This window comes from Juglans microcarpa x Juglans regia, chromosome 2S (assembly GCF_004785595.1).
Source record: "Juglans microcarpa x Juglans regia isolate MS1-56 chromosome 2S, Jm3101_v1.0, whole genome shotgun sequence".
In the NCBI taxonomy this organism is placed as follows: Eukaryota; Viridiplantae; Streptophyta; class Magnoliopsida; order Fagales; family Juglandaceae; genus Juglans; species Juglans microcarpa x Juglans regia.
In genome coordinates, this window is record NC_054597.1 from 21,517,331 (window position 1) to 21,531,745 (window position 14,415).

The following is a 14,415-nucleotide window of genomic DNA, read 5'->3' on the forward strand; positions in this document are numbered from 1 at the left end:
AGGACCAACACTCAAAAGTTAACCAAATCAAACAGCTGACATTCCTAAAAGTACTAGTCAAATATGATGCATGTAGCAAAGATATGTACACAGCTATAGAAATGATAGCCAAGAAAATTCATTAACTTTTTAATGATGGGAAGTGAGTTCCGTTTCATCTTCCTTATAAAATGTGACATAATTATAAAATGTGACAAACTATTAAGTCAAACGTATACATGGGTTTAGAAATAGCATTTTACATTTGATATAGTTTATGTACAGGGTTTCCAACTTCCATTTTTTTTAAAGCTCAACTTCCATTGGGAAGAACCAAACCAATTCTCTTCCCAACCCTTCCATTCCCAACTCCTACCTAACTCAAAAACCAAACATCTTATTATTACAAAGTAATGATTATATAGATACAACCTTGAGCTCTCTCTCATATATATAGATATGTTGGCATATATACATATATGATCCAGAGGGCAGGCAGAGCAAGAAAGCAAGACAGCAAAGCTTAGATCTGTCCTTGATCATGTTCTGGGTGACACCAAGAAAACCAAAACAAATTTAGCAACAAAGTACTAACATTACTGCAAAAGACAACTTTGTAAAATTGTAAACTATTGGCATAGTTAGTTTTGCTGATCCAGCATCATATGATCAAGAAGAGGATTTATACACAAAGTAATAAAGACTGCACTACAAGGTCCTAATTACACAAAGTAACTTATCAAAAAAAATTACACAAAGACGTAGCTTCAGAACAGAAAAAGAAATTACAGCAAATTACAGAGTGGAAGTTCCTCTCCCTCGGGAAATTCCCTTTTGAAGGTAATGCCACTAGGGTGCAAGAGAAAGAAATGTGTTAAGATGGAATTTAAACCAATACTGGGATGAGAATGTGTAATTTAAACATTCAGATGCTACTGAAGAGGATGGATCCTGAAAGTTTCATAAAAATTAAGGTGAATTAGAAAAACAATCAGTTATCAAAAATAAAAGGCATGTTCCGTTAACACACGTGTTTGATGCTTAACACACATGCTTATATATATATATATATATATATATATATATATATATATATGGAGTAACACATGAAAATTCTGAGCTTAGTACGTGACAACTAGCTGAAATGCATTAAAGTCAAGGCTTTTGGGTTAAGCATTTGCTAAAATTTCTAAAGCTAACCATGCTTTGTTCCAGATTAAAAACAATGGAATATTCACCAAGGTGTGACGCCCAAACCACACGTGTTTGATGCTTAAGAAAACCAGATGTATTGCCTACATCTATCAACTTCTTGTGTCTCTAATTTCCACTGTAATCCAACCATTATTCACACTCTTAAAACCTCAAAATCACTAATATGAAGATAAATAAATAAATTATAACAAAGTCAAACTACTATAAATCTAGGAACCAAAATAATTAAAAAGCAGCCTGCTTAAGTGATCTGGAACTGGTCATGGTGCCCTAAAAATATTATTCTGCTACTGCACCAAGTCGATTTGGTGTCAGAGCCCTTTGCCCTATGTTATTATTCACTTTATTTATGGCAGATAATAAGTCCTCAGTTTCGAAGAAGCCATTACAAGAAGAAAACAATAGGTACTTCTTCATTAAAAAGTAAAACTCATAATCAGAGACTAAAACCAAAAACCTTATATATGAATCAGAGTGGCGCATAATGGGAGTAGCAGATAATAAAGAAAACCTTTTTTTTTCCTCTTGTAACATGCAGTATTCATGATCCAGAATGATCTTCCAAATATTAAATTGAGGTCCCAAGATCAGTGTACCATATGAAAACATAAGAGGGAAATGCAATAAGACAAAGTCGAGAAACTCACAGTTGAAGAACTGAATAATAAAGTTGCAGGCATCCAAAGGAGAGACGAATTTACTTTCAAGCTTGGATAGCATCTCATCAGCTTTCATATGCAATTCCTAGCTAGCTACTTTACACTTGTCTCTATAAATTATTAGTGGGAAAAGGAATTAATTATTTTGCAACAAATTATGCAGAGTACATGTCATTTGATCATGAGCTACCTAATCTTCTTGGTTTGCCCTCCCATTAACGTGTATTAATTATATCATATATATACACACACACACTCGTGGTCGTCAGAACTTCCCCACCAACAGTTTTATAATCTAAAACAATTTGAGAAAGCAAAATGCATGCCCCATTTGATATCTTAGTCTCTCAATCGGTCATGAATTTAGAAGATTATCATATATATATATATATATATATATAACACCTAACTTAATTAATTAATTGTTTGCCAGCATGCATGCTGTGCATTCTCTCATGATCTCTACCCACCTTTCTCCACTATTTCCATCTCCCAAATAACCAAAACCCCCCAGCATGCACCTATCTCCTTCAATTCTCCAGCTTTGAAAAACACTCTAGGCCCTTGAAAATAGCAATCTATTTCCTTCTAGAGGGCAATAAAATTAAGTAACCTCCAAATTACTAAGAAAATGATCAATTCAGTATTGAATTGATATCTTTTCTCCTGTTTCTATCTAATAGGCATGGTACTCACAAAACACCAGACTATGAACAAGCACAATGATATCTTTTCTCCTGTTTTTTGGGTACACACGTTCTAGGCTATGCTTCAAATTTTCACGCAATGATCCAGGCTCGTTGAATATTGTAAAGTACCAAAAGCTAAAACTTGACAAGCTCACGTTTAGTGTGGAGAAATGAAACCAAGATAGGTTTAAGAAAGCATACCTATCTCCCTGCTCACTGTGCTCAGCAAAATCAAGATTCCATTCGCTAATCCTCTGCATTGTAGCGTATCCTCCAGTGGCGAAGGCCCTAAGAAGGTTCAGAGTCGCCGCGGATTGGCAATAAGCCCTTATCAATCTCTGGGGGTCCGGAATCCTTGATTTCTCATTAAAAGCATCTCCATTTATGTTGTCTCCTTTGTAACTCGGCAGTTTCACACCATCCCTCTCCTCAAATGGAGCCGATTTGGGTTTCGCAAACTGACCCGCCATTCTCCCAACCTAAAACAGATCAACCCACCACGATTCTCAATCATAATTCAAAAATCCAAATATTGAAATCATCAAATCTAAATATGTTCATGTGGTTAGCACCGAGAGAAAAAACAAATATAGATCATTTCAACATCTATTACACAAACAACCCAAGAGAAGCAATACAGACCCTAATGATAGGCATTTGACCACCAAACATAAGAACAGCACCCATCTGAAGAAGCACCCTGAAGGTGTCCCTTATGTTATTCGCACTGAACTCCTTGAAACTCTCGGCTCAGTCCCTTCCTTGCAAGAGAAAGGCATTGCCCACTGCCGCCTCGACAAGCTTCTCCTCCAGGTGCCTCGCCTCGCCAGCGAAAACGATGGGAGGGAAGGCCTCGATGGTCTGGAGCACCGAGTCCAGCTCCTTCTGGTTCGGGTACTCCGGGAGCTGCAGCGCAGTCTTGGACTTCCAGGTCTCCACCGTCCATTTCAAATTCGATGCCGCGACGGGCAGCATAGACTGCTTGGTCGAGGGCTCGGCAGCATGGACAGTCGAGATGCGAGTGATCAGGGGCTTGGCGTCGTACGCTTTGGCGGAAGTGGGAACCAGAGAGTAAGTGGGTTGGTGATGGGGGTGAGAAGGAGGGGGTGGCCGTCGAGGTGAGGTCGCGGTGGCCTGCTGGGGCCGTTGGCGGCGGAGGGTTGAGGGAGAAGAGGGATTGCGGAGAGAAAGGGGGAAGGGGGAGAGATGGCTGGAGGGAACGAAATGAGAAAACCTAACGCAGGGGGATATAATTTAATGAGCTTTTCCGGCGCTTTTGAATCGCCGCTAATAAGTTAAAATGGGAGCATGTGTTTTTACAGCGACAATTTTCGCCGCAAATAGTAAATACTGCGGCGATTTTCTTTAATCGACGGAAAATTAATGCCGCTACAGTTAATAATTTTATTACGACGACAAAAATCGCCGCAAAAGTTATAAATGTCGCCGCAAAAGTAAATTATACATTTTTCCTCGGTTATTTCCTAACTTTGCAACGAAAATTAAGCGGCGACTTGAAAATCGCTGGAAATAACCTCTATTTGCAGCGAATTTTTTTGTGACGATTTTAAAATCGCTGAAAAATGCTTGATTTCTTGTAGTGAGTATGAATCATTCTTTCGTATTACATGTTGAAAATTAGATAACTTCATTCTCCAATTAATTCATAGTGATTCGTTCAGGCCTTACTTTTCTTTAGTTTATTTTTTCCTAACAGCAAAAGCAAGAGGCGGATAATATTTTTTATTAGTTTAGAAAGAGTTTTTTTTTTTTTTTTCTTGTTCAGAAAGAGGTGAAATGAATAAAATTATTTCCCTTTTTGGGTGCCTATTTTTGTGAATTTTTAAATTTTGTGGATGATATATTGTAAATTTAAATCGCTCAATTACCAATATTTATAAGTGCCAATAATAATATAATCTCGAAAATACTAGGACTGTAATTTATCGGCATTTGTAAAAATTGGTAAAATAATGTTCAATTACTAACATTTGTAAGCGTCGATAATACAATTTCCAAATGTTGGGACCAAAGAAATTTACTAGCACATGTAGACATCAGTAAAATAAATAATCGACTAACTACTTTTTCGGCATTTGAAAGCACCAGTAAAACAATCTCATTAAGTTATGTAGACGCCGGTGAAAAAAAATGTTGGGGAGGAACTAGTCAATTGCCGGCATTTGATAACGTCGGCAACATAATAAATAAAATGCGGGTAACCAAAAATGAGAAGATGGCGTTTACATAAATGCCGATAATGGTTTTACCGGTGTCTATTGTCAAATTGCCGGCGTTTATGGGATGCAGGCAAACTACCCTTTTTTTGTAGTGACGTCCTTCATGATCATGGTATCTGTCCATGTATTTCTGTACCAACAAAACATGACTAAATTAATCGAATCACTCTTAATAATTGTAAAAATGTATCATTTTCAACTATCACAAAATTCAATAAATTTTTTTTCTCCGGATTTTTATTGAAAAATCCTCACTGGCGAAGAATACGGTGATTACAATTCCATTGAACGGACAGTTGACCAACATAATGAATATTAACTATTATTTTTTTTTTTTTCATTTTAACTTTTAATTTATTGGTCATATACTTTAACTTTTAACTTTTAAACTTTATATATGAACACAAACTATTATATAAAATCCTAGGCCAGAAAAGCTCAAATCTTGGGAACTGGGAGCATCCACTCGTTTCCTCCGATGAAAGACTGACTCAAGAATGGCTTTGCTTCTTCGTCAGTAAGAATCTTTCCAAATGAACGTTTGGAGGAGCTTGACCCTGGTCCCGAGCATTTGTATTCTCCGTAAAACACGCTCCTAATTATTAACGTGTCAATATAATAATAGACCATAAACTTAAATCTATTAAAATTAAAAAGAAAAAATAAAAATGGGAAAAAGACGAGTTAGAATTGGTTGCATACTCTTGGTCTTTATGCGACATCCAGCCGTCGTTATTGATGAGTTTACCCATGAATGTATGGGCAAAGATAACCCGAGAAGTCTCCTTCCATGCGCGACCAAGGTACATATCACCGGTCCCCGTTATCTTGCAATTGATGAAAACGAATCCGCTGTCCTCTGAGTTGCCGTCCATAGACTGTGCTGCGATCACACCCAAACTCTCTGCAACCGAGTTTATGGTGGTGTGCTGCATATTTATACATACGTACATGCATATATATATATATATATATATATATATATATACCGAGTTTTAGCTCTGCATGCATTCTTAATTTAATTTTTAAAACTATCCAAAAATGGCAAAGATGGTTGGCAGCTTACCTTGTAGATGGATTTTCCATTTCCAAAGATGAAATCGACAGTGCCTTCGATGTAGCAGTTCCCAAAAAAGTGCCTGCCCTTGTCATCACATAAGGTGTCTTGGAACCCTATGAATCTGCAATTATGAAATGCTGCCTTGTCCCCTGATATCCTCATTGCCACTGCCTGTCCATCTGATTTTCTGGGATCTGGCTTTGGAGAAGAATTCTGTAAAAAACAACCATCCACAAAACTGATATTAGCACTATATATATATATTTTTTTTCTAGTAAACAATTAGGTTATTATTAAGATTCATATATAAAATAGTTTTAAAAGAGTTAATATTTTTTTTTTTTTTTGTCATTTTTTACGTTGAAGAAGAAAAGGAAAAGCAAAGACGCACCTCAAAGACAATATTGACGGCCATGAAGTTGTCAGACTCAACGACGACCGTGGCGCTGTTAAAGGTCCCATATTTCTTTGCTGTACCATCATACGTTATGGTGGGCATATTGCCCGGTTGCCCATAGAACGTCACGAAAGGCTTCGACCTATCGACTAGAATTTTTTCCCTGTACCTACCCCCAGCAATCGATATAATCACTCGATCTGTATTTCCTGACGGAATACTCTTCACCGCATCGTTAATCGTCTTGAAATCTCCAGAACCATCCGCTTTGACCTTAATGATTTTCGTTGGAGCACTGCTAAGGCCCGCGAGGAGGGCATTCTCGAAAGGTTTGTGCTTTGAAGCCTCCTGGTACTGTTTCGTGTTCAGCGCAATCCATGCATCTAGTTTTGATGTTGGCTCCGATGCCACCGTCTGGTTGGCATGGCATACAACTGTTGGGAGTAGTCGGAGAACGAGCAATGTGGCTAGAAACCACACCGGAGCAGCCAAAAGTGCAAGTTTCAAAGCCATTTCCGACTATATATATGTTCAAGGAATGTGAGTACTCTCGCTGAGTGCTTCATGCTTATGTTTCTGTTATTTATATGAAAAGGAAAGAGAAACAGAGAGAACACGAGTATGTGAAGTTGAACGTGATTTCCGTGCCAAACTTCAATCTTAGGGTGGAGCGGCTGTTATTTTAGGGGTTTTAGAGAGCTTTTTTTTAGAACTATACGGCCAGCCGTAGTTTCGGGGTATTTGTATTGTATGTATGGTTAAAAGTTAGGCGGTTTAAGGGCTCGGTTCAGGTCTAATTTTTGTTGGGATATTTCAGCACCGTTAATGCATGTGATGCAGATAAAGGGACACGTGTACACTGTTTCATGTTTGGGACCTTTACCGTTCCCATTAATTTAGAGGATACTACGTACTTTCTGTAACGCCCCAAGTTCGGTTGGCCTGAAGAATTATTATCTGTCACTTAAGAACATGAACTAAAATAAAATTCCAAAACTTTATTAGCAAAACTTAATCTCAAGTACTCTAAATAACCACATTGAAACTCTACAAAGTCATTACTGCAGCAACATAAACTAAGGAGTCCAAAAAATCTCCCGGTAGTCATAACAAATCAAACTAATAACTTCAAAAGTCTTATTAAGCCCAAGCCCAAGATAAAATTAAATCTAAAAGACATTAAAACTAAAGGACATCAGAATTCATTCTTCTAACATCCTCTCCCAGCTTAAACATGCTCACCGATCTAATCCAGGTCCTCAGTTGGACTTTCCACATCGTCTGAAAAATATTATGAAGATAGGGAGTGAGTTATCAACAACTCAGTAAGCAGAAGTCATATGCTAGGGTGCAAACATGAGCATTTACAAAGTATAGCATGCAGAATAAAATATTTTCCAGAATTATCATGCAGAACAGAACATATTTTTCAAGAGTAACAGAGCGATGATTTTAAGACAAGTAAAACCCATAATACTTTGGCATAACATAAACTGAGTATCATCGTCAGATCCAAATAGAGCATCAAACAGAGCAAAGACCATGTTTCACCCCCGTGGTAGGGTTGTGCTAATCCCGATGGCCAAACCAGGCAGAGACAGAGGTGAAATCTTTCCTTTATTCTTCTCGGAGCCCCGAGTGTGCACACAAGAAAGACCACAATAAAACCACTTTGTTTCCAAAGTGGGTGCACTCAGAGACAGAGAAGTTGGTACCAACCGAAACAAAGCAGAGCATAACAGAGCAGAGCAGAGCAAAGCAGAGACAGAGTCAGATACGAAAACCAGTACACCATGCTAAAGGTTTTTAGATGTTATATCAAAATAATACAAAGTATAAAAACAGAATCAGACAGTTTACACACACTGAACACAAAAGCCAGAACATCTTTTCAAATAAATGCACAACTTTTCATATTTTCAATATCGCTCATTTTTCAGATTTCAGAAATCACATGACAGAATTTAGCTCATGTCTACACAATGCATGTCAGAACATATTTTTCTCTTTTTCGTACAGATTTCATGAGTATGCAAATAAACCACCGAGGTTGGTTTTGTTTTTTCCAAGTTCTCATTTCACCACAAAAATATGCAAAATTTTCAGAAAATCAACCTCAGTCTCAAATAATTCGTGTAAGGCCTAGCATAGGAACCTCGCTTACCTGACTACTGCAGCGCATCATCTATGACTTGAATACGGTCTTTATCCGTCTCGTCACCTATTCATAAAAATAATATAAACTAAATATTAAAGTTCAACAACACAAAATTGGTCTTAGACAACTTAAGACCCAATTTCTAGACCATAATTCAGCAAGTTTAATCCAACTTAAACAACCAAATAACAATTTGGACAGCCTACACTTTGACCCAAAATATTCTATACCAATCTCAGTATTGTCCAATACAAGCATCATAACCAATGTCAACTCCGGTTATCACTAACTCACACTTATTTCAGCAGCTCATACTCCTAAGCAATCGTCAACAATTTAACCAAGACAACACTACACACTACTCTCTCTTCGTTCCCAACTCCACAACAGGAAAAAAATATCTCAACACTTCTAGACGTTAAAAGGCCCCAACAAACCCTTCTAAACATTTCCAAAACACTAAACCAATAATCCAAAAATATATCATCACTTCCTAAAATCACCACATATTCACCATGAACAACGTCAAACTCAAAACACCAATATTTAAACCCGAAACAGCCAACAAATTTCCTAGCATAAACCAATCTCACACAAACAACTCCATCATCCAATCCAACCGACCCCTTACTCCTCGGACTCAATCCGGCACAACCAATAAATTCACAGTAAATATGAATTAGCGCAGAAATACATTTAAATATCAAAAGTTCTTTGGAAAAATACTTACAATGCTATAATATAATTTTTGAAAGATCACAGAGGTGCTAGAAGCGGCAACGCAGCAACAAAACAATGCCAAATGCACTGTGGCTGTGGGTCTCAAAAATCCACTTTTGAACGGGTGTAACGAAGACTCGAGATTTATAGGTAGGGCTTAGGGATGTCGGTGAAGCTAGTGGTGGTGGTGGTTGGCCGTGGGTGGCGGCGCAATAGGCGGTTGAAGTGTAAAAATACCCAAAAAGGAAATATTGATGGTGAGGCTTCACCAGTGACAGATCGGAGGTAAGGTTAGGTCCATTGGGTTGCTAGGAGATCGAGGATGATGTGGTGAAAAGATGGTGGCCGGAAGTGGTGCGACGGCGGCGCAGCGGTGCAAGAAATTACGCGGCTTCGTGTGGTGCTTGGAGGCTAACGGCGGCGCGGCTGGGGCTGGAAACCAGAGGGGGAGGTCGCCGGTGGGTGGGGGTGCTGGGAAGCCGGGCGGTGTCAACCACCGCCGGCGCACGGTGGCACTGGGGTGAGAAGGAGGATCGGACGGAGAGAGAGAGGGAGGGGGGTTGCAGCGCGCGGGAGAGCCAGGGGAAGAAAGAAGAAAGAAAAAAAAAAGAAGAGAAAAGAAAAGAAGAAAAATAAAAAGGAAGAAAAGAAAAGAGGAAAGAGAAAATATAGAGAAAGAAATGAGATCCAATCCTCACATCTTGGGTCACAAAAAAATGATCCAACGGAAACGATTTTAAAATAGCAAGTGAAATAAAATAATTCAAACGCAGTGATTAAAATAAAATAAATAATTAAACGTAACAACAAGTTAATTTAATTCGAGAAGAAATTTAAACACATAACAATAATTAATTTAAAGAAAGCACTTCAAAAATAATTTTTTAAAACAAGAGAATAAATTTTGAATCAATAAAAATAATAATCTTTCAATTAAAAATACACTAAAATATGGGGTGTTACACTTTCCTTTCCAGTATTTAATTGTTAGATACGAGCAAGAGATGGGGCGATCTTTTTATTCTCTCTCTGACTTCTCTCTAGGAAAAGATCCATCTTTTCGTTCATTGTTGGCGGAGAGGAAGGTATTCCTCTCCATCTCCTTTTACTCTTCTTTTTCTTTTCCATTACCTATATGCTTATATGGTAGATTTTTTCTCCGGTCATGGAAAGTAGACACGCGCCCCACCATGAAGTTCCCTTGTTGCCGAACTGCTGAGATGATGCGGAACCACGCCCCAAATGTCTGCGTGTGGCTCTCACGCCTGGCTTGTTTCCGCGCGTGGTCTGCAAGCCCCGCTGCCCTCCACCATTTCCACCGGCCATACAAGCCGCACTAGCAGATTCCCCACCCTCCAATCCTTCAGATCGACCAGACCCCACCTTCATACCACTGGAGCCACTACAAGAGATTGTGTTTTTTGAGACAAAAAATTCTGTCTCAAAAAACACAATTTTCGTCCCAAATTATATTTGGAGACAAAAAAATTTTGTCTCAAATTTATCTCTGAAAGACTGTCTCAAAAATTTTTTGAAGACGAAAATCAAAATTCGTCTCAAAAAATCACTTTTAGAGATGAAATTGGGCGGATCCAGTCAAAACCATTCGAACGGATAATTTTTTTTTGAGACGAACCGATTTTGTCTCAATATATTGTTCGAATGGAATATTTATCTGTCCGAACCAAGATGTCCATTCGAACAATATGAAATATTCATTCAAACTAATGTCCATATTTGATCATATTCGAATGAATGGAGTGTTCGAACAGATTTTATGCGTTCGAACTAATAAATTTTTCAAACGACTTGTGTTCTAACAAAAATTATGTCTGTTTGAAAAGAAATTTTATTTTCAGAAACTATATCCGTTTGAATGGGGTTTTGTACATAACTGTTGTTCGAACAAATAATTTATTGTTCGAACGTCCATATTTCTCTTTTGTCGTTTGAATGTGGTAGTTTTCGTTCGAATGGGTCTGTTTTGGTTCGAATGAAATTACAATGGTAATTTACCGTTCGAACTGGTTATTTACCGTTCGAACTGTATTAATCATACAAATCAGAATTTAATTAAAAATATCATATTAATATTACAAAATTTGTAATTCAAACATCAATTGTTCAAATATTTTGGAACATCATAATAGCAATTGAAGAAAAGATAATTTGAAGACTATGGTGGTGGTATAGAGTTTTGGGATATCATTGACTGGAATTGTTCAAACATTTTTTGGTTATTCAAATGCATCATCTCTTCTAATCTCGCCTCCAAATCCGCTGCTTGATCTAATCGGGCCAGCAGCTCTTTTTCCTTGGACCTCAATCGTTCTATCTCAAGTGCTGCTTCCTCCAATTCCTTAGCCTTGTCGTCATTCGATTTGGCTCGAGAATAGGATGATGATGATGATGAGGATGGTTTTATGCAACGTCCTAAATCCTTCAAATATCCAGAACGTGATCCAAGAACTTGAGAAAGGATCTAAGCATCGTTGACAGATGATGCATCAGATGGATCCGCAGCAGTCTCCTTAAGAGATATCATCTTGTCCTACAAAAACAAAAATATTAAAGTTAATATAAGTAACAAAAATATTATGTGATAATGAAACTAAAAAAACTTAAAACTTACATAATTTGCCTCTGCTTCGGGACTGGCCCAAACACCATCACGATTTTTATGTGTTTTAGCATACAATTGGGTCAAATCATAGTCAGCGGGACTTTCTTCTTTCTGTAAAAGGAAAATCTATATTAGAACTTAAATCAGAAAATGTGTATTATATGTTAATATTTAACAGGTACTAAAATAACTTACCATTTTGTTAGACAAACGATGAGAAGATGGAGAACCTGCATGATGGTTTATCTTTAAATTTGATCTATTTGCTTTGTTCACAATACTCTGTTGCTAAAAGAAAAAAATATTAGTCTATATGTTTAATATGTCTGTGATATATTATTAAAAAAAGACAGCAGCGATATTACCTGATAAGTAGGGTCTTCAAACATATCACAAACTTTCTCCCATTCGTTTGGTGGAATATTTTGGAATGGATTTTGACGAGCCTCTATTGTAGTACTGAACTTCTTATAATGTGCATGTCATCGACCTTCGTACCTCCGAAAATGCATTCGACATCAGTTTTTCAACCGTTAATCGATCCTCTCTTCGGCCAAAATTAAGCTCGAACTCATCCTTTCGAAAATTATAAACAATTACTATAAATACAAAATAACTTGAAAGTTAGCTGTTATATACTTAGTTGCTTGAGATGTAGGTTATTACCAAACAACAGTTTTTATGAGGTCTTTCACATCTTGGGGAACTTTAGACCAAGAGGATGTAGAAATCGGTGCATATGTGCGAGTAAATGTACCAACATAAGAAGCAAGCCATGCTGCCGAATCTCCGGAGCCACCGGTGTGATCATCAGGAATGTCAACTTTGATTTTACCAACTTTCCTTACTTTCTCTATGGAGACACCCCTCGTAGTGCCTTTACCTCGACGCTTGTTTACAACAACTATATATACAACAATTAAATCATAACTTTTTAATTAATAATTTATTTTATAGATATATTACTTAAATTGAGTATAAAATATGATATCTGATTTGATAAAATACCTTATTTTGGACTTGGTGATGTTGGCTCACTATTGATGATAGGTGAACCACACGGGGAGTCAATAATAGATGGGGATGGCACACGTGTTGCTTTGCGTTTAGGAGGCATATCTATTTGAAATTGTAACAAATTATTATTCAAACAATCATTAAAGATATTTACATGTTAATATTACTTACAGAAATTCATGTTTGAAATTTATGCACTATCCGTTTTGCTGGACCAGTCGCCCTCATCATCACTAGACACTTCAGTTGATTCATCTTCTTTCGATATTTCATCATCAATTACTTTAGGTTGAACATCTTCTCTATGCAATGGAACCATATCATATTGACTTAAATCAACAAATAGATTGATGCCTACTTCACTTTCTTGATATGCTTCTTCATTTGCTGGACTATCAACTTCTTCATGTGGTTCGTCTACCTTTGGAATGTAATCATATACATTTCTTGGTGCAAACTTCTCCACTACCCGCCATGGGTTTTCGTACTCTGGATCATCTAAATAAAAACTTGATTCTTTTGGCAAGCGAGAACGAAATGATCGTCCTCATACCATGTGCGAGATGTATTGACACTCACAAAATAATCATCGTTACGAACTCTCAACCTAGGATTTGAGACATCCCACTAATTACATTTAAAAACAGACCATATATCCCCCCATATACTTTAACGCTATGATATTTTCCACAATTTCGTAGAAGTCAATGTTATCATCCCCATGGCTTCCTTCGACTATGACCCCATAATTTTGAGTTTTCCTATATCTTTCTCTATCAGTTGTGTGAAATCTATATCCACGCACCAAACATCCTGAGTACTGGAAAGCCTGTCTGGATGGACCACATGCTAGAGCATACAGTTCTGGTGAGATTTCTGATGAATTTTCACCATATTTCAATGCAACCTATATCAATAAATATTATTATATACAAAAAAAGTAGAGTTTAGTGGTATGAAATTCGTATTATAAAATGGGGCTTAATAGTAATGCCGTATGTTCAAACCACGAGGCAAATTCCTCTTCGTGCGTCTTTTCTACGTCAATTACACCATTCGAGTGAAGTAATTGTATATGTTCGTTGTGCATGTTCATGTTCATGTTTAATTTGTATGAAGTTATACTATATTATTATACATAAACTTAAAGATAATAGTGATTTAGAGAATCATTACTAAGCTTAAGTACTGATCAATCTCTACGCTGTTATTCAAAACATACCATCGAGCTCTTTCAAACTTTTGCGAACATAGATCGTAGCCCCCTTGTGCACCTATGGGACGCACGGTCTAGGAAAATACAGTAAATGTCGATGAGACTCCCATCTCTCGCCCACCTTCATAATTTCGGTCTGGTCTTGTAAATCTAGTATCAGCCCCACGAAAATACATTGAACAAAAGGTATGCTACTCATTATCAATATATGATTCTGCAATCGAACCTTCTGGACGAGCTTTATTCCCCACAGATCGCTTAAGTTTTTCCAAAAATCGTTCAATAGGATACATCCATCTATACTGAACCAGGCCAGCAGTAAAGCCTCACGAGGTAGGTGCACAGCCAAATGAACCATTACATCAAAGAATGAAGGCAGGTACAAACTCTCCAATTTGCATAATATTACTGCAATGCCAGCTTCCATTTTTAACAATGCATC

General features: G+C 37.4%; 1 protein-coding gene and 1 pseudogene across 1 annotated transcript; both read right to left on the reverse strand.

Annotated features, from left to right (window-relative positions):
• Positions 1-2,529: 2,529 nt before the first annotated feature.
• LOC121253469 lies at positions 2,530-3,691 on the reverse strand (annotated as a pseudogene).
• A 1,187-nt stretch (positions 3,692-4,878) lies between these two features.
• On the reverse strand, positions 4,879-6,888 carry LOC121251683 (putative pectinesterase 63). The gene is made up of 4 exons (XM_041150999.1): positions 6,234-6,888; positions 5,849-6,055; positions 5,485-5,711; positions 4,879-5,377 (listed from the first exon to the last, which is right to left on the reverse strand). Exons 1-4 carry the CDS (start codon positions 6,750-6,752, stop codon positions 5,221-5,223), a joined length of 1,110 nt encoding a protein of 369 aa, XP_041006933.1. The 5' UTR covers positions 6,753-6,888; the 3' UTR covers positions 4,879-5,220.
• Positions 6,889-14,415: the final 7,527 nt, after the last annotated feature.